This window comes from Gigantopelta aegis, chromosome 3 (genome assembly GCF_016097555.1).
Source record: "Gigantopelta aegis isolate Gae_Host chromosome 3, Gae_host_genome, whole genome shotgun sequence".
Classification (NCBI taxonomy): Eukaryota; Metazoa; Mollusca; class Gastropoda; order Neomphalida; family Peltospiridae; genus Gigantopelta; species Gigantopelta aegis.
The window spans coordinates 41,266,397-41,287,246 of NC_054701.1; the positions used below are offsets into that span (position 1 = coordinate 41,266,397).

A 20,850-nucleotide genomic window follows, 5' to 3' on the forward strand; every position below is an offset into this window, starting at 1 on the left:
ACGACTTTTTGAGTTTTTGCCGAATTTCAATCAACATCAATTGATTAGAAAATTAGAAAAAAAAACACGAAAATAATACTTACCGATGCAAATATGAACTTTATTTTATGTATTTATAAAACATTTAAGTGAATATATCTGAGTAAAAATTATAAACTTGTACCCACTAAACGTGGTTTTTGTCAAAAATTAATCCAGTAGTCTAAAGGTTAAAGACTAATTCCCTCTCTAGCACTCCCAGCAAAAACCCATCACCACCAATGTCACCCATCCACTCCATCGAAAGAAAAAAAAGAGCAGCAGCAGGACAACAAAATAACTTGGCTATATTTCACATCAATGAGTCAACTCGTTCCCCGTGTCAACCATCCCCCACTCCCTTGTCCGTGAGAGCCCACCCCGAGTGTCTGGGGTCTTACCTTGCTGTTACTGCTGGCCCTTGCATCAACCATCTCCCACTCCCCTGTCTGTGACACAGCCCACCCCGAGTGTTTGGCACCTTACGTTGCTGCTACTGCTGGCCCCTGCATCAACCATCTCCCACTCCCCTGTCTGTGACACAGCCCACCCTGAGTGTCTGGCACCTTACCTTGCTGTTACTGCATCAACCATCTCCCACTCCCTTGTCTGTGACGCAGCCCACTCCGAGTGTCTGGGGTCTTACTTTGCTGCTACTGCTGGCTCCTGTATCAACCATCTCCCACTCCCCTGTCTGTGACACAGCCCACCCCGAGTGTTTGGGACCTTGCCTTGCAGTTACTGCTGGCCCCTGCATCAACCATCTCCCACTCCCCTGTCTGTGACACAGCCCACCCGAGTGTTTGGCACCTTGCCTTGCAGTTACTGCTGGCCCCTGCATCAACCATCTCCCACTCCCCTGTCTGTGACACAGCCCACCCAGAGTGTTTGGCACCTTACCTTGCTGTTACTGCATCAACCATCTCCCACTCCCCTGTCTGTGACACAGCCCACCCAGAGTGTTTGGCACCTTACCTTGCTGTTACTGCATCAACCATCTCCCACTCCCCTGTCTGTGACACAGCCCACCCAGAGTGTTTGGCACCTTGCCTTGCAGTTACTGCTGGCCCCTGCATCAACCATCTCCCACTCCCCTGTCTGTGACACAGCCCACCGTGAGTGTTTGGCACCTTACCTTGCTGTTACTGCATCAACCATCTCCCACTCCCCTGTCTGTGACACAGCCCACCGTGAGTGTTTGGGACCTTGCCTTGCTGTTACTGCATCAACCATCTCCCACTCCCCTGTCTGTGACACAGCCCACCGTGAGTGTTTGGGACCTTGCCTTGCTGTTACTGCATCAACCATCTCCCACTCCCCTGTCTGTGACACAGCCCACCCCGAGTGTTTGGGACCTTGCCTTGCTGTTACTGCATCAACCATCTCCCACTCCCCTGTCTGTGACACAGCCCACCCAGAGTGTTTGGCACCTTACCTTGCTGTTACTGCATCAACCATCTCCCACTCCCCTGTCTGTGACACAGCCCACCCAGAGTGTTTGGCATCTTACCTTGCTGTTACTGCATCAACCATCTCCCACTCCCCTGTCTGTGACACAGCCCACCCCGAGTGTTTGGGACCTTGCCTTGCAGTTACTGCTGGCCCCTGCATCAACCATCTCCCACTCCCCTGTCTGTGACACAGCCCACCCAGAGTGTTTGGCACCTTACCTTGCTGTTACTGCATCAACCATCTCCCACTCCCCTGTCTGTGACACAGCCCACCCCGAGTGTTTGGGACCTTGCCTTGCAGTTACTGCTGGCCCCTGCATCAACCATCTCCCACTCCCCTGTCTGTGACACAGCCCACCCAGAGTGTCTGGCACCTTACCTTGCTGTTACTGCATCAACCATCTCCCACTCCCCTGTCTGTGACACAGCCCACCCAGAGTGTTTGGCACCTTACCTTGCTGTTACTGCATCAACCATCTCCCACTCCCCTGTCTGTGACACAGCCCACCCCGAGTGTTTGGGACCTTGCCTTGCAGTTACTGCTGGCCCCTGCATCAACCATCTCCCACTCCCCTGTCTGTGACACAGCCCACCCAGAGTGTTTGGCACCTTACCTTGCTGTTACTGCATCAACCATCTCCCACTCCCCTGTCTGTGACACAGCCCACCCAGAGTGTTTGGCACCTTACCTTGCTGTTACTGCATCAACCATCTCCCACTCCCCTGTCTGTGACACAGCCCACCCAGAGTGTTTGGCACCTTACCTTGCTGTTACTGCATCAACCATCTCCCACTCCCCTGTCTGTGACACAGCCCACCCAGAGTGTTTGGCACCTTGCCTTGCTGTTACTGCATCAACCATCTCCCACTCCCCTGTCTGTGACACAGCCCACCGTGAGTGTTTGGGACCTTGCCTTGCTGTTACTGCATCAACCATCTCCCACTCCCCTGTCTGTGACACAGCCCACCCAGAGTGTTTGGCACCTTACCTTGCTGTTACTGCATCAACCATCTCCCACTCCCCTGTCTGTGACACAGCCCACCCCGAGTGTTTGGGACCTTGCCTTGCAGTTACTGCTGGCCCCTGCATCAACCATCTCCCACTCCCCTGTCTGTGACACAGCCCACCCAGAGTGTCTGGCACCTTACCTTGCTACTGCTGGCAATCTTGCTCTTCAGTTTCTGGAAGAAGGACCTGCCACCCTCCTGAAACTGCACAGATTCTTCCTCATCACCTTCATCCAAACCACAAGACTCCGCTCCTGGTAGTTCTCCATCTTTGCCCCCAGAATTTTCAATCAGCTTCGAGTACTTGTACTCCAGTCTGTGTACAGAGATATACACATTTTACAAACACGGTGGCAACTAAATAATTAACAACACAGAGTTTACTTAAATTAAGTTTTAAGTTTAACTAATTCTGCACTGTACACATGTAAATATGATTTAAAAATATATTATTATAACTACAAGACTTAGTATATTATTATAAAGAATATTAATATTTTAGAAACTTGATAATGAGATAATTAATAAAACATTACTTAAGCAGAAGTATAAAATGATAAAAACTATTTAATTTACATATACATGTACTAAGTTAAGAGATATGATGCCCAATTATATAAAAAAAAGCTCAAAAATATTTATAAATATAAAAGGTTTATATGATACTTAAGGGCATATTGTCACAGACCACTGACCTATTTAATGGTCTAACAAAGTATTACCTGAACAAAAATAATTTGATTTGTCCCTTAATGTACTTTATTCAACCATCTTCATAACCACCATACTCCATTTATTAATGATCTTTTGTAAAAATAATTGAATGGCAATGGTCCATAATTCAAAAACTAAAATTGCCGTGAGGATTGACATAGATTTCACTCCATCATGGTTCAGTTGAGGTGATGTAATAGCTAGATTTAGTTTCCAACAATTAATGTAATTTTTTAGTTATTATCCATTTTTAGAGAAATAAGGTCCTTAAATCCGTGACAGTATGCCTTTAGCATTTTAGATCATATTCAATCTACTTTGTGCAAATATTTTCTACTAAAAAAAAAGAAAAAAAGTTGAAATCAGACAAAAAGCTTAAAATCACATACCTCACACAAAGTTAAATGTATTAAATACAGTACTTATTTAGATACTAAAAATGACGAAATACATTGAAAATAGAACTTGAAAACTACACACAATAAGCTCAACATGATGAAATAAAAAGCGAAATGAGATAAGACACATGACATACTTCTTGTTCCTCTTCCAGCAATAGATGACAGTGATAATGAGCAGCAGGCCGATGCCGATCACAACCGGAATGCTCACTTGAATCTAGGAAAATAAATGTAAACTATTCATTGTTGCATTTTCTTCTCATTTTGAAGCTAGTCGTCACAAATATCAAACAGGTGATACATATACGCTACTAGGGGATTGTTTAAATATATTTTCTCACAGACAGCACATACCACAGCCTTGATATAGTGCCAATCTTAACAAGAGTAAGTAATATGAGCCAATCTGAAATTCAATAGTTTTCTAAAAGTAACATGCTAAAACAAAACTTGGTTAATTTCTGTATAACTGGGAACAGGAGCATAACATACATATTAAAAAAAACAAGAATACTGTAATCCACAAAAAAATATTTTGTAAACAGAAGCAAAAGGTTATTTCATTATTTTATATTGTCTACTCATTGGCAGATAAGTAAAGTAAAATAAATGCTGCTTATTTGGTACTTATAACTGAACATACTATAAATGGGAGAGTGGTACATTTCTTCTTCATTGTCTTGGGTTTGTGGTTATCTTGTAGAATACAATGCCTGAAAAAAAGAAAAAAAAAGAAAAAAAAAAGAAGAAGATTACATCAGTAAAAAATTCAGTACCCAATATATTTCAGTACCACACAATTCACTCTGTGTGCATCTAAATATTTTGTATTTTGTTGATACATACACAAGAGCAAAGATTTCTGTTGACAATCTTTCTATACTGCACCAATTCCACTTCACCCTACTTAATGCTTTCACTTAACAACACTCATTAATTGTGAACTATGTTATGCACTGGCAACCATTCTTCCCTACCAAGTTAAATCCCAGTATTCCTGGCTATTGTATATGAATACCACTCCAAACGCTTCAACTCTACAACATCCTGCAAATATCTGTGCATCTATTGTGAACCAATTTTAATTAAACTTTTAAAACCAATGTCCTATGATATTTGTTTAGTTTTTGTTATTAAATACTGCTGTAACAGAAAAATCAACCTCCACTGAGGGGATTCGAACCACAGTCTCTCAGTACGTGAATCCTGCGCTCTACCAAATGAGAATAGGGAAATTCCCACTAGCTACTGCCAGTAGGAGCACTTTATACAAATACCACAACACTCATTTTCAAGAGCTTTTGCATTCACTGTATTCAATTGGTAACACTTGGTCTCATATATTTTCATCAGTATTCTAACAGTTTATACAACTATTTTGGGGGTATTTATGATAAACTTATGCTAACTAATAATAACTGACAATAATTTCAGCTGAAATATTTTTGAATTATGAGAAAATAAACTAAAATATTAAAATATTTAATTCAAGACCTCTTCAAGATGATTTTCTCAATTCATGGGTTTAATAACATTCAAGTGCTTTTCAATGGGTGGGTAGTAGTGAATGATCTGTTCTATTCTAAACTACAGCCTCTGACACTCACTTGGGAGGGTAGTAGTGAATGATCTGTTCTATTCTAAACTACAGCCTGTGACACTCACTTGGGAGGGTAGTAGTGAATGATATGTTCTATTCTAAACTACAGCCTGTGACACTCACTTAGTGAATGATCTGTTCTATTCTAAACTACAGCCTGTGACACTCACTTGGGAGGGTAGTAGTGAATGATATGTTCTATTCTAAACTACAGCCTGTGACACTCACTTGGGAGGGTAGTAGTGTATGATCTGTTCTATTCTAAACTACAGCCTGTGACACTCACTTGGGAGGGTAGTAGTGTATGATCTGATCTCCTACTCTAAACTACGACCTGTGACACTCACTTGGGAGGGTAGTAGTGAATGATCTGTTCCCCGCGGACACATTCGCCCACGATCACCTCGTAGTCCTGTTCCCGGCACACGGGGCAGGCGTGCTGACTGCGCCACATGAAGTGAAACGTGCAGCCGTCACATGTGCCGTCGGAACACTTGGGTGGCAAGTCGATGCGGCCCATGCCGTCCTGTTTGACATCACACTTCAAACTGACGATCGTTCTCCTTCCGTCGGGGCATGCCGATGTTATTCTGCAAGGCAAGACACAGTGTTGGGTTCATGGGTGGATATAGGATAACTGAGTAGAGGAGGCAAGATTCTACAAAGGGACCCTTTGAACCTCAGATATGCCAAGTCAGTAGAAAACTAATAACTTTAAGCATTCTTGGTGTTTACACGAGATAGGACATTTCTACATTTACATGCAATGTTGAAAATGAATAAGCTGCCCATGTGATTTCAAAAAAAAGAGTCAGAAAAAGGGACCTGTCATCTTGTTGGGAATATCTTATCCTCTTTTTAAACCTGAAGTTCACAGTGATGTACGCAGAAGCCTGGTTGGAATCGCCAACTAACATGTATTCTAGTTTGTATTCTGAATGGCTAAAGCTGGTGACTATGAAGTCAAGGCTGGTGAAAATCATGTTAAAATTTGTAAAATAAATGCAAGGTATAATATTTCAAAACCTTAGGTAACCGGAAGCCAGTTCACGTGAGTTTTACTAAGGTAACCGATTATTCTAAAACACTTGAACCACGGTTCTGTGCTACATTGGTGGTTCAAATGTATTTAAAAACAAACTGATTTTCTCTTTCATTACTGATATATGGTACTTTTAATTTTAGAATGTAATTGTTCACCACGTAACCGACTGTCGGTCCTTGTGAAGTTACGTAACCTCACACGTGAACAGAACAACGGTTGTCATGAAATGTTGTACCCTGAAATGGTTACAGAAACCAGGTGGATAAAACTTTGATGACAGCTTGTAATAGCTGTCTGTAAAAGGCTTTAAAAAAACAACAAAACCTCCCAAACCCAGCACGGTTTTAATATGGATTTAAACAATGACAAAAACGTTCAGGCACTGATCCAATGGCTGATGTGTATTTTTGTGCTGGGGTGTCGTTAAACATTCCTTCATTTATTTCATTCATTTATTCTTTCATTCATTAATTATTTTTTTATTTAACCAAACTATTTTTGATAAGAAATACACAAAAGACAAACAAATAAAAATAAATAAATAAAAGTATCTCCCCCCACCACCAAAACAAAGTATAATGTTTAATTAGTTCAGTTTCTTTTTTAAGACTTAAAATTTTTCTCTGATTTATATGAACTAATCATAAAATGTCTAGCCACAACAACAAAGTAACATTTGTTTTAAATTGCATACTTACGAATCAGAAGAGTAGTGAAAATGTACATCTTCCTCTGTGTCTGAAAAAACACACACACAAAAATCAATAACTCAAGACATTAAGCACAGTATAACTATAGATTTACTGCCTATCTGATATACCATAAATACGATAAACGCCATTAAAAAAGCATTAATAAATATTCTGAAATAATAATTTTAAAAGTATTTCTAATTACCAATATTCTATCAGAAACAAGGCTCCTAAGATTCAGCATTAGACAAAGTATCATAAAATGAGTTCAATTCAGATAAAAATTCAGACAATAAAGAAATATTTTTTCATGTACATAAGTATATAAATGAAACAAAACGTTTCCCTTAAGTAGTAAATAAAGTAAGGATCTTTAAAATTATTACTATTTATTTATTTTATTGCTATTATTATTATTTGTGTAGCCATTATGTAATCATTGCGATGCCTTGTTTGTTTTTTGTGCTTTCTTTTATCAAACCTGCTGTCTAATTATCGAACACATAGAAAACTTTATGCGTCTCTTTTTATTTCTGTTTCCTTTATTCTTTCTTTTCTCAAAAATATTTATTTCTGTTCATATTTAAATTGCAATAATATATTACTGTCGTAATATGTATGTATTTTGGAGAAGACCTATTGTCCGAACCGAATTGTTAACAACTACGAAAAATTACTCTCCTACCTTTAATTGCCGTTAGATTTCCTCCAAAGTTTGTCCAGACACAAATCGCAAAAAAACCACAACAAATATACAGATTCCACACACGAGACTGCAACGATGTCGCCAATATTGTCTTTGCTGAGATTGCATAGGGAAAAATACATGCAGTTTTCTGCCGTCTACCATGTTGCTTGTTTATGGAATACAATTCAAGAGGGGTGAAAGCCTCCAAAGTATGTGACACAATTAATATGAAATCGATGATCTCTAGTGGTATCATTAAAATAATAATAATAATAATAAAAAAATATGACGTCATCACGTTTGCTTTTATATCATAATATGTTATGACGTTGTTAGATTAAGTCCTATCCTTTTACCCCTCTTGAAGAATATTCCATAAAAAGTCAAAATGGCAGCCGATACAAAATTACATGCTTTTTTCCCTATGCGCTCTCAGCAAAGTTGATATAGGTGACATGGTTATTATCTAGTATGTGGAATCTGTGTCATTGTAATGGGGTTTTCAAGATTTGTGTCTGGACAAACTTTGGAGGAAATCTAACGGCAATTAAAGGTAGGAGAGTAATTTTTCGTAGTTGTTAACAATTCGGTTCCGACAATAGTAAGTTATGTAACTTGTGCCTAATCCATTTATTCTTTAAAAAAAGCAATAAAATATGTTTCAATCAAATAAACGACATATCAACAACCATAATAAAAACAAAACAAAATAAACATTAACTGTTATTAATTATGCACGCATTCATCTGCTCTGTATTTCTGTGGATGTTTTAATATTTAGGATACTGCTGACAATAAATCTCGTCTGACATTGCACAAGTTGACACTCGATATACCACATGCAGTGCATTTACCAACTGATTCTTCCATACTGACTGGAGATACTAGAACAACCGGAAATAGCTGCAAATGATAGACTAGGGTCTATTTACTTTTTCATATTTCGGTAAGAAATACCTGAGAATACTGAGCTAAAAAAAGTGGTTTTCATCAAGAATGTTCACTTGACAGAAATGGTGGAATGTTGTGGTCATTTTGAAAAATTGATAGCCGATTGTGACAGTTAATTTGATAATAAATTTGACCATTCTCCTAACAATGAAAATCATGAATCGTAGTTAAGATTTCAGCAAAAAAACCCAACAAAGACAGTGAAAAATTGCCATAAATACTGGGTCCCTGACCACTAATGGTAGTAAGTGCAACTTGATCAATTCTTTTTGCATAATTTTAAACAAAATTAACTGCTCTAAAACATCATAGCACTTCATGTTAGAAAAAGTTATAAACTTGTACCCCCCTCAACATGTTTTTTTGTCAAAAATGTAATCCAGAAGTCTAAAGGTTAACACTTACGTTCATCAGGAAAGCCTTCCTCTTTATACCTGTCCGCCATGCTCACATTCGTCTCTATTTTGATCAGATGGTCACCAAGACTATAACATGAAGTTCATATTATATTTAGAATACTAGAATGTTGCAATCAAATATCAAATCAACAAAATGTGATAATCTTTCTTTGTATTTGTCCATTATGCTTGTATTTTTCAATATTTCATGAAGATTCCCAAAATGACAAATTAAATCAAACATTTTTTAAAGAGAACAAATTTGGGACATAACAATTTGAAAATTTATTTTTTTAAATTAATTGATACAATTTTTGTTTTTTTAAATTCTAATTTGCTCAAATGAACACAGGCCAGTGAAATTTGTTTTGGTTTTTACTTGTGGTAACTGCAGACATTGTTTAAAAGTCAGCCTCACCCAATGATACAGAACCAAAAAAAAAAAGAAAAGAAATATTTTTGGAAAACATTACAGTTACATCTTAAGACCTTTCACTTCATTTCAATTTATTTTTGTGCTTATATCCAAGTAACATTCAAGCATGCTGTCCTGGGTACACACCTCAGCTATATGGGCTGTCTGTGATTGATTACTGTAGTGAAAGGAAAGTCAGTGTAGTGGCCTTATACCTCTCCATTGAATCTTTAAAACCAGCTCTTAGTTGGGGTCAGCTCCAGGCTGCAAACTCAGTACCTACCAGCCTTAACACTGATGGCTTAATCACCACACCACCGAGGCCAGTCTCTTAAGACCAGTGGCTGTTACCAGAGGTGGTACCATGAAAAGTTAAAGTTTGTTTTGTTTAATGACACCACTAGAGCACATTGATTTATTAATCATCGACTACTGAATGTCAAACATTTGGTAATTTTGACATATAGTCATAGAGAGAAAACCTGCAACTTTTTTTCTATTAGTAGCAAGGGATCTTTTATATGCGCCATCCCACAGCCTTTGATATACCAGTCATGATGCACTGACTGGAACGAGAAATAGCCCAATGGACCTACTGACAGGGATCGTTCCCAGACCAACGGTGCAATAGATGAATGCTTTACCACTGAGCTATGTCCTGCCCCTGTGGTAACATGGGGTTTGCAAGTATGTGAAAATCACTGTGTACATACCTGACCGGCTGAGTGGACACAATGCCGTGTTCCTGGTCAGTCTGTGGAACCATGGTACTCCGACAAATCATTCCCTTTACAACCTTCGAATAGTCGAAATACTGAAACAAAACCCACAATACATATTATAAGTAATTCTAAATAAACAAATTATCAAAGGTACCGGGTAGTGTTAAAACAAAACAAAAATTTCATTAGAAATTATTGTCAAATAAGTCAATAACTACACAAAGTTGCTACATCTGTCATTAATATTTCGCATTTTAGTGACTAAAATAATTTCAGATCTTAAGAACAATTAGCTATAATTATAATCAGATCTGACACATTATTATAATAATGTTAATTTTAATATCAACAGGGATGTTACACCCCTTTAAAAACAAAAGCTGAATGATCTTTAAAAATAATGAAAATGCTATACCATAGCAATTCTGATTAATTCTGATTAAAACCAATCTACTTTGTGAAAATTAGTTCATGTAAAAAAAATTGTTATCAAATTAAAAAAAATTAGAACACCACATCCCTGTAATAAATGCTCATTTCAATTAGTTGCATCTTTCAGCTATGATCTCCAGAGGTTCAACAGCCAATCATAACAGATTCTCTTTATAAAAGTCATAAAGTTGAACATGTAATTCAGTTCATAAAATTAAATGCAGTGGACACTGGATTATCTCATTCGATAACTAATTAAAGCAAAATCCAATTAGCCTGATCCATTTCATTCCTAAATTAATTGAAATAAATTTTTGTACTTATATACCTGTACATGTATATCCAATTAAAGACACACCATCTTGTTGAGATACTTAACTACATGTGTGGCTATTGAGGAGAGAGATTAATGGTTAGTGGTTACTGGTTAGTGAGAGAGAAGTCAGTACAGTGGCTTTACTCTCCAATCAGTTATGCACCGATTCTAGGCTAGAATACAAACTCGGTGCCTGTCAACATTAAACGTAGTGTTGTCTGATCTACATATTAGTAATAATTACTGAAATCTACCTATCGGTAATCCAGATTCTATCTACTCTAGTTTTGAAATGAACAAAATTAATGCTAAATCCAAATTCCTATTCTGACATTGTTTATGCTACTAAACAGTGATAGGCAAATCTAAAGTAATCAAATACATTGTAATCAGGAAATGTGGTATTTGTGGCTGCATCTAATTTGATGACCAGTGTAAACCAACATCCCAAACATATTGCAACTAAGAAAGTTTCTCAGTAAAAGAAAACCTGTCTTTTAATTTTAAATTATTACAAACATCACAGACATATTCATGGTCACGTTTAAAGTTAAAGGCATTAGAGTTGACGAAATCAGACATGGTTGTATGACCTTATGACATTCAAAATTTATGACATTATGCGTACACCAGCACACTTCATCAATCCCACCTGTAACCATTTAAAGCTGCAGGTTTTGGTATATTTTCATTATTTGATCCACTTACAATGAGCCCATTATGTTGATGTTGAACACCATTCTTTGATAACTATTTAGCTATACTCACTATCTACGTCACATGAAAAATATATTTCTGCCCATTTTAGAAACCCCATATTGTGGATTTCTGTCACTGGATTGCATTACAAAGTATTAAGAAAACATGACACCAGATCTGTATGTGGTATGGCGGTCACTGATAATAACTGTTGATGATGATAACACAAGAGTTTATTAAAATTATTTTGCCTTATTAAATGATGTTGTAATATGGTTAAGTAAGGTTGTAAGATTAAACAGGAGCACACTGTATGTGAAAAAGAAAGAAAGAAATGTTTTATTTAACTACGCACTCAACACATTTTATTTACAGTTATATGGTGTCGGACATAATATAGTTACGGACCACACAGATAGTGAGAGGAAACCTACTGTCGCCACTTCATGGGCTACTCTTTTCGATTAGCAGCAAGGGTTCTTTTATATGCACCATCCCATAGACAGGGTAGTAAATACTATGGCCTTTGATATACCAGTCGTGGTGCACTGGCTGGAACGAGAAATAGCCCAATGGGCCCGCCGACGGGGATTGATCCCAGACCGACCGTGCATCAAGCGAATGCTTTACCACTGGGCTACGTCCCGCCCCTACTGTATGTGAAGAACCACCCCAAAGAAACCAGCAGACAGTCTTGTTAACAGTTAACATTATAGTGATCTGCAGTTATTAGATTTAAAGCACCAGACACCAACAATCTGCACTGGAAATTGTTTGTAAATTATAGAGTACCAAAGAGCCCTTTACAACAGTGTTACATGTACACGACAACATCCCGAAACCAAAATAATTTGTTGAAAGTGACTAGGCAAAGGATAGCTAGTACACTAATTGCACATTAACATACTTGATGACTTAATAATGCTAAATCCAACTTCCTACCCTGAAGAATGAAAGAAAGAAAAACAATTTTTTTTTTAAATAAACTTAATCCTAACAAGTAAGAAAACAATAAATAAATGTATCTTTATGTACAGGATCATTACTTTTAAAAGAATAAAATGCACACCTTTAAATATATCAAGACAATTATATGACTGTTTTAGTAAATCATAAACATTTAAAGAATGATTTCTTCTCTTATACCACTATTAATTACAATCAAAGAAGTAACAAGTATAGTACAGAGGTTTATCATGAATTACTGCTTTTAAAAGAATAAAATGCACACATCAAAACAAATATATTTTACTGTTTTAGTAAATTATATATTTTTTTAAAAAGCTGAATACAATAGAATACATTGTTTCTTCTCTTGTACTACTATTAACTGCAGTCAAATAAGTAACAACAAGTATTGTTTGTCCTGGGGACAATATTTCTAAATGTTTGGTAACTGGAAATCAGTTCATGTTATTTGTGTAACTGGTAAGTTAACTAATCCTAACACATTTGTCCTATGGTGCTGCACTACACTGGATTTCAAATGTATGTTAAACGAACATATTTTGTGAAGAAGAATAATTTAGCATTTTTTAATTTGAATTAATCGAAAATATTACACAAATATTTTTAACTATATAAACAAGTTCCAGAGATCCTAAATTTGCACATTTTAATTTGAGAATATAACAGTTCACATGAATTAAATTTTTTACAGCCGACATACAAAACAGAACAAAAGTCTGTATGAAATTTTATCCAAGACTGTCACAAAGACAATTCTAACCCTGCTCTGGAAAGGAGAAATCAAAATTTTATTTCTGTATGACCTACAGTACACCCAATGATCAGCTATGTAAAGCTGTTTAGGTAAGGTAATAATATATATCATGTATTAAAATGTAAAATGGAAGAAAGTTCTTAGGATGTGTGCTGTCGAAATATGTTTAACAGGAATGAAAACTTTATATCAAATGAAAAAACAATGGCTCTTTTTGTGTTTTGCTTATATTCATACCTTATTACAGCCACTTTAATTCAACGTTATTATTTGCAATGCACGCTTGACTACACTTAATTTAAAACTATGTCCATTGATGAGAAAGTGAAAACGCAATAATTTTGCTACTGACAGAAAAAACCCAAATTTGCTTTCTTTAATGACACCACACTGATTTATTAATCATTGGCTACTAAATGTCATTCATTTGGTAACTTTCAAATGTAGTCTTATAGTGGAAACCTCCTACATTTTTCCATTAGTAGCAAGGGATCTTTTAGGTGCACCATCCCAAAGACGGTACAGCACATACTGACTGGAACAAGAAATAGCCCAGTGGGTCCACCATTGGGGATTCATCCTAGACTGACTGTGCATCAAGCGAGCACTTTAACCACTTGGCTATATCCCGCCCAACTGATGCCAATCAGACCTGTCAACCTTTAGTCAAGAGAAAGCAGGAGGTGTGTGTTGAAAAAGCAGGAGATTTTGTCAAAAAGCAGGAGATTTTTTTAATTCACACAATTTAACCCAAAATCGCAAGATTTAAAAAAAAACATTATTACAATAAGTTATATGAATACTATATAATGTCATATATACTTCTTAACCTTAGATCTTGGCATTAAAAAAAAAAAAAAAAAAAAAAAAAAAATTTAAAAACTTTTTTTGTTTTGTTAAAAGTTTAAATATTATTATGATTTAATACATATTTAAAAAAATTATAATATTTTATCCAAAAATGTTAAGAACATGAACAAGAAATAAAAAAATTAATTAGTACATTTACGGTATTACACATACAGCCTTAGTTACAGGTTGCGTTACATTATTTGCGGTTAGTGTACCTAAGTACCAAAGACAAATTTATATAAATCTTATAAATTAATATTCAGTTGTTACTATAATGAGGAACGGTGGCGTGGTACTTATTTAAAATCATTATAATGATGCAATAAACATTGCATTTTCATTAATCATAAGTAAAACCTCATTACGGACATCGCATGAAATATACCGGAATTATACCCATTTCCGGGAGTAACTTTATGTCAATGTCAGACACAACATTTTTTAATTGTACAAAAATAATTTCTTGAAGAGTACCCGTATAACCAACATTTTACTGCACAAACATACAAAATTAACTGACCCAAGTATGTTTATACAGCTAATTGGTCTTTTCGTTGTCTTGCTGTGACATGTGATTTTAACATGCATCGTGTGTATCGCTGTCAACTCACTCTGGCAGTTCAGATTTGTCATAGTTGCATTATGTAATCCAGTGGGAAGACATTTTACAATTCAGAGGTGTTATTAGAACTAAATTGGATAGGTTTTTTTTTTATATATATGCAACACTGAATGTCAATACACAGCCTGTTGAATTAGCGGCAACACGCTTCATAGCCATTACGATGACAACAAACATTATAATAACACGTCATTTTATAAACTCCATGTGCTTTTTTAACAATATAAATAGGCTATCCCACAATTCTCACTTCGGCAAAGGTTAAACAGTCGGGACAATTCGGCCTGTTACATTCTCAGAAACCGAAAGTAGTCGACATTTTCCGAATGAGAAAAAAAAAGGTAGAGTTACTTCCCTTATGTTATTTTGACAAAAGAGGATCGATTTTTGTTTTATGCTTACAAAAATGTCATTTAACAGGAGAAACTGTCTCCCGCACAGGCGAGAGGAGATTTGATCAAATACCGGGAGACTCCCGCGGAATCCGGGAGGGTTGACAGGTCTGATGCCAATAGTCAATAAGGATGTAATGTGCCTAAAGTAAGGAATCAATTCCCATAATCAAAGGTTTGAAAACGGTTTATCAATGAAAAAAACCAACAAACAATTCTGTAAAAAAAAAACAATTCCAAAAATTAAATGTTTTAGTAAGTTTTGGGAGGTAAAAACATTTTAACCAAAATCATGGTTCTGAAAATCAAAGCAAGGAAGATCAGGAATTTGATGGGGATTATTTTAAAAATACAACAAACACCCCCCCCCCCCCGTCCCCCCCCCAAAAAACCTTCATCCAACACTATACTGTTGGAATATAAAGGTGAGATTTAGAAAACTTACAGCAGTGTCATGTGAAACATTGTTGACACAAGTTGCTTGCACACTGCCACACAGACTGAAGTTAAAGCCATGGTAATACTGTGTTCCGCTTGAAGTAAATAGTTTATTCCCAGCAATATACTGCAGTCTGCAAAAATCATATCAACGTTTAGTTTTTACTAACAATATTACAAGAATTTAAAGACAAAAAAGAAGAGTAAAAATGGCAAATGGAATTAATTTTTTTTTTAACATGGTCAGAGATGAAGGGCTATATTCAATATTCATTAGATATCCGTCTATTTAACAAGAAGTCAAATTCAACACATTTGTAAGAACAAATCCGACAGAATCTCTATTCAAATCTGAAGTATAAAAACCTTCACTTACCAACTGCTAAGTTCCAAAGTCAAATTGCATCATAACTTGACCAAACAAGGGTGTGCCTATTTCATTATGACATCGTGAAGACAATTGTGTTACTGCATATATTGTGTATAAATTTGTTAAAAGTAATTAATAATTTTTAAGTCAGAAATTACCATATTCTCCAATTAGCTTGATTTCAAACATGAAAGCTGATGAAACTATCACAAATTTCCTGTTTTCCTCTGCTAAAATGTTGCTAATCAAACTAAATTTGTGACAGTAAAACCACAGATCTGGCAAACAGGAAAACACTATAGAGTGCAAAAATACAAATCTCACTTGTTGAGTTTTTTGAAGTCGAACTCTTTCCCACTGGCATCCTTTATAGTGCAGTCCGACTCGCACGCCACTCCTCGTATCGGCTTCAGACCGGCTCCACACTGCTTACAGGCCGTCACGCCCCACGTGTCTGGTCCGGACAGGACAGTGTTTGGTGGACATGGTTTACACGTCGTGGTGTTTGGGTCGATGTAGTGTCCGTTAGGGCAAGGGATGCAGCTGTTAAAAAACACAGTACAGAGAACATACATTATTAGAAGCAGGAGCTTCTCCAAATTTTCTTTAAAACCACTGACCCTAGTTTCAGAGGTACTTAACTTTTGTGCTTTGCATAAAATACATTTTAAACCATTTCATTTTAACTTATTTTCGTGCTTATATCCAATTACAGTTTAAGCAAGCTGTCCTGGGCACACACACATCAGCTATCTGGACTGTCTGTCCAGGACAGTGGGTTACTTGTCAGTGGTTAGTTGTTAGTGAGAAAGGAGAGGGTTTGTGGTCTTACACCTATCTATTGAGTCGTTAAAACTGACTCTGGGTGGAAGCTGGGACCAGGCTGTGAACCCAGTACTTACCAGCCTTATTTCCAGTGGCTTAACCACGACACCACCGAGGTGGGTTACAAATGCCAGGATGTTCAAAAACACATTATATATTTGCCAGAATGGTTAATTACAGTAAAACGTTTTTAGTAATTTGTAATTTAATAGCAAAAAAGTCATAAGATCCAAAAATATTTTACACTGCCTAAAAACTAAGGTCAGCTACATTAAGAAGATTAACTGTGTGAATATAAATTACAGAGGATAGCAAAGAATTCTGAACACGTCACTGTAAAGTGTTATTCTAGATTAGACCAACTTTGAAGATATCACTCTTTATCATAACTTGATACACTCAATTTTCCCCTGCTTTAAGTAAGACTTTTTTTTCTTTTTTCTGTCCCCCAACAAAATAATAAAAAATAAACATCTTAGTAATATTTGTAAGGAGAAGCCTATATGGCAAAAACAGGTCTCTTCTCTCACTACAGTATCTAGACCAAGTGTTGACTTAACCATGTTAGATGCAAAACAAATTGATTTATAGGTGAAGACATATGGTAATTTTAAACAACACCAACTGCTATAAATATCATTACAATTAGAAAATTATTTAATGTTTTTATTACCTTTTTAAAATATGAGCTAAAGTTATAAACTAGTAACTCCTCAACATGGTTTTTGTCAAAAATTAATCCAGTGGTCTAAAGGTAGGACACATTTTCTGTTATGAAAATGTCACCAACATAACTAGAGAATCTTACTCGTCATCCTTGGTTCCCCTGGGGCAGGCCTTGCAGCTAGCGGCTCCACTGTTGAGCGTGTTGGTCACCTTAATGGAGTAGATCTTGGCGTAGTTGCTGCTGAAATCTTCATCAGTCTTCTCCCAGTCAGCCGGCTGGAATGCCCATGTCAGAGTCAGTGGGCTTTTAGACATCACGTTGTACCTGATAAAAACACACAGCATAACAATGAATCAGTGGGTTTTTAGACCTCACAATATACCTGATAAAAACACACAGTATAACGATGAGTCAGTGGGTTTTTAGACCCCAAGCTGTACCTGATAAAAATACATAATAAAACAATAAATCAGTGGGGTTTTAGACCTTACATTGTACCTAATAAAAAGGCACACAGTACAGCAATTAGGTAGCATGTTTTTAGACCTCAAATTGTATGTAATAAAACAAACAGTATAATCGCGAGTCATTGGGTTTTTAGACCTCACACTGTACCTGATAAAACAAACAGTATAAGAAGGAATCAGTGGGCTTTTAGACCTCATACTGTACCTGGTAAAACATTACAACAAGGAATCAGTGGGCTTTAAGACCTCACACTGTATCTGGTATAAAATGCCCACAACATATTGATCTGGACAATACTGTATATTATTATCCATGACATTATACCTGATCAAACACAGCAATCAGCTAATAACAAAAATTATGATATGATTGTTTATTGCCCCAAAATACATTGGTAGTGTTAGGGACACCTTACAAAATAAGTGATCAAAAGCTATATTTGTACATTTAACTAATAAAGACATATTGAAAACAATATTTTGCACAAAAATTTGGAAACAATAATTGTTAGTATAAAAACACACATGTATGTTGATATATCTGTTCCAATCAAATTGCTTCAATGATTGAAAAATAATTATCAAAAATGTACACCCAAAAGTTTTATTGGATGCTAAACAATATTACTGGCAAAAACTTTAATTTTGCACATCTGATCCAAAGTATATTTTAAATTTTCATTGCATAAAATTTCCATTTAATAACAAAGAATTTTGTTATATTCCACTAAAAAACACAGTCTATTTCAGTTAGCTTACTAACAGACAGATCTGATTAGATTAAAACTTTAAAAATAGGGGAATCTAAATTTGTAGATAATTATTTTCACTGACTGTATATTAAGTACCAAACTAATACATATGATTACAACACTGGAATGTTTCCTACTTGAATGTGGTTTGTTTGGTCGTTCCTTCCCAAGTCTTTGTGATGCTATTCCGGCCTGGGGCATTCTAAAAAAACCAAACAAAATAAAATGCTAGAGGATACAAAGGCACATTTGTATTACCGAACTAATAACACTGTCACATGATTCATTACGTATTGATTATAGTAGTATGGTAGCATTTTGGTCTGTGTGACATAATTTACTAAAATAATTATACCATTTTCTAACTTGTCTTCTTTACATTGTTTGGTATTCCCTGGCCTGGTATGTTTATACATTTATGTAGACATGTATTCATTGCATAATATGATGGAAAGTTTATTGTGGTTATTATACCTATTCTCACTAGGTGTTTGTTTTTTGTTTTGTTTTTTTCTTTCGCACATCTTGTTTTTTGAAAGTTAAAGTTCCACTTATTTATATTATATATACTACTCAAAAGAATTTAAGGGTCAGACGACATTTTCGACATTATTTTCTGAATGTCAATTATATTAGCTAGACCATAATGTCATGCATGGTATTGTTCCATTTTGACGAAAGTGGGTCTAAGCAACCCATAAATGAATTAAAATCCACTGTCATTGACACTGTCGACTAGTTCTAATGGCGAAAACATGCTTACATTTGCACGTAAATTAGGGCGAAAGCGAAAGGTCTGCTAAGTGCCCATAACTTGCTTTTTCACAAAGCGCTTCATTTGCACACTTTGCATGTGTATTCCATGTTCCCAATGCTGAATTTCCGTATAATTGGAGCTTGCGTTCGTGTACGGTGCACACTCCAAATTCGACAATGGTACGACATCAACTGACTATCGAAGATCGAGGAAGGGCTATTGCTTGGCTTCAGGATGGCAATACGCAAAGAAATGTTGCTCTGAGACTTGGTGTCAGTCAGAGTGTCGTTGGCCGACTGTGGCAACGGTACCAAGCAACGAATTCTGTTCAAAATTGTCCACGTTCGGGAAGACCCCGAAGCACTACAAATAGAGAGGACCGCTACATCACCAATATGGCTCTACGTCAACGCACAACCACTGCACGCCGATTACGTGACAATCTGTGGACTGCGACTGGAACTCGAGTGTCTGATCAAACCATACGCAATCGTCTGAGAGCCAATAATCTACGCTGCCATTGCCAGGCTGTTCGACCACCACTCCTACCATGTCACAGAACGGCCAGACGCCACTGGTGCACACTTTATCTGCGGTGGCAACGTGTTCAGTGGGGTCGAGTGATGTTCACTGATGAGTCCAGGTTTAGTCTCCAGTTCAACGACGGTCGGGTTCGTGTCTACAGACGTCCTGGGGAGCGCTTCGCTGACGTTAACGTTAGACAACGTCACTGGTTCGGTGGTGCCAGCGTCATCTCTATCCACCACAGGACCCCCTCTATGTGGTGGATGGCAATCTGAATGGAATCCGCTATCTGAATGAGATTATCCGGCCGTTGGTTCTCCCAGGCCTTCAGCAGATTGGCGGCAGGGCAGTTCTGCAGGATGACAATGCCAGACCCCACCGCGCCAGGGTGGTAACGGACTTTCTCAGACAACAAGGTATCGCCAGGATGGATTGGCCAGCATATTCGCCTGACTTGGCCCCAATAGAGCACGCCTGGGACGAATTAGGCAGGAGAGTTCGGGATAACCATGCCCCTCCGGCCAACCTTCATGATCTGGGTCAACTTCTTATGGCAGAGTGGCAGGCCATTCCCCAAGAGTTCTTCAGACGTCTGATCAACAGCATGAGGCAACGATGTGTCGAGTGTATTCGCGCCAGGGGTGGATTCACACACTATTAAACGAATGTTCTAATGTGTAAAATCCATGTTTGACAACCTTCAACTTTGACAGCATGTCATGTTACTTTCTTATATACAGTGATGTTTATTTGTGTTTTTTTGTAAATATGGAACAATAAATTAAATTTTTGGTGTAGTTTACATCATCAATCTAATACACTCTGAAACTTATTTGGTTATAAATTTTTGACCCTTAAATTCTTTTGAGTAGTATATTATTATTTTCACATTTGGTGCTGTTTTTAAAAG

General features: G+C 36.9%; 1 protein-coding gene across 3 annotated transcripts in view; it reads right to left on the reverse strand.

The window, feature by feature from the left end:
• The window catches only part of LOC121368055 (endosome/lysosome-associated apoptosis and autophagy regulator family member 2-like), an 81,134-nt gene that overhangs the window by 8,333 nt on the left and 51,951 nt on the right, over nt 1-20,850 (reverse strand). For 2 of the 3 annotated variants that reach the window (XM_041492572.1, XM_041492571.1), the window contains 12 exons: nt 18,796-18,860; nt 17,581-17,763; nt 16,272-16,490; nt 15,585-15,711; nt 12,458-12,493; nt 10,095-10,195; nt 8,974-9,053; nt 6,936-6,975; nt 5,540-5,782; nt 4,236-4,305; nt 3,727-3,809; nt 2,619-2,793 (listed from right to left, as the gene is read on the reverse strand). In XM_041492572.1, coding sequence (XP_041348506.1) covers nt 2,619-2,793; nt 3,727-3,809; nt 4,236-4,305; nt 5,540-5,782; nt 6,936-6,975; nt 8,974-9,053; nt 10,095-10,195; nt 12,458-12,493; nt 15,585-15,711; nt 16,272-16,490; nt 17,581-17,763; nt 18,796-18,860 — 1,422 coding nt within the window. The remainder of the gene's footprint in view (nt 1-2,618; nt 2,794-3,726; nt 3,810-4,235; nt 4,306-5,539; nt 5,783-6,935; nt 6,976-8,973; nt 9,054-10,094; nt 10,196-12,457; nt 12,494-15,584; nt 15,712-16,271; nt 16,491-17,580; nt 17,764-18,795; nt 18,861-20,850) is intronic. The other variant, XM_041492573.1, reaches the window with a different exon arrangement.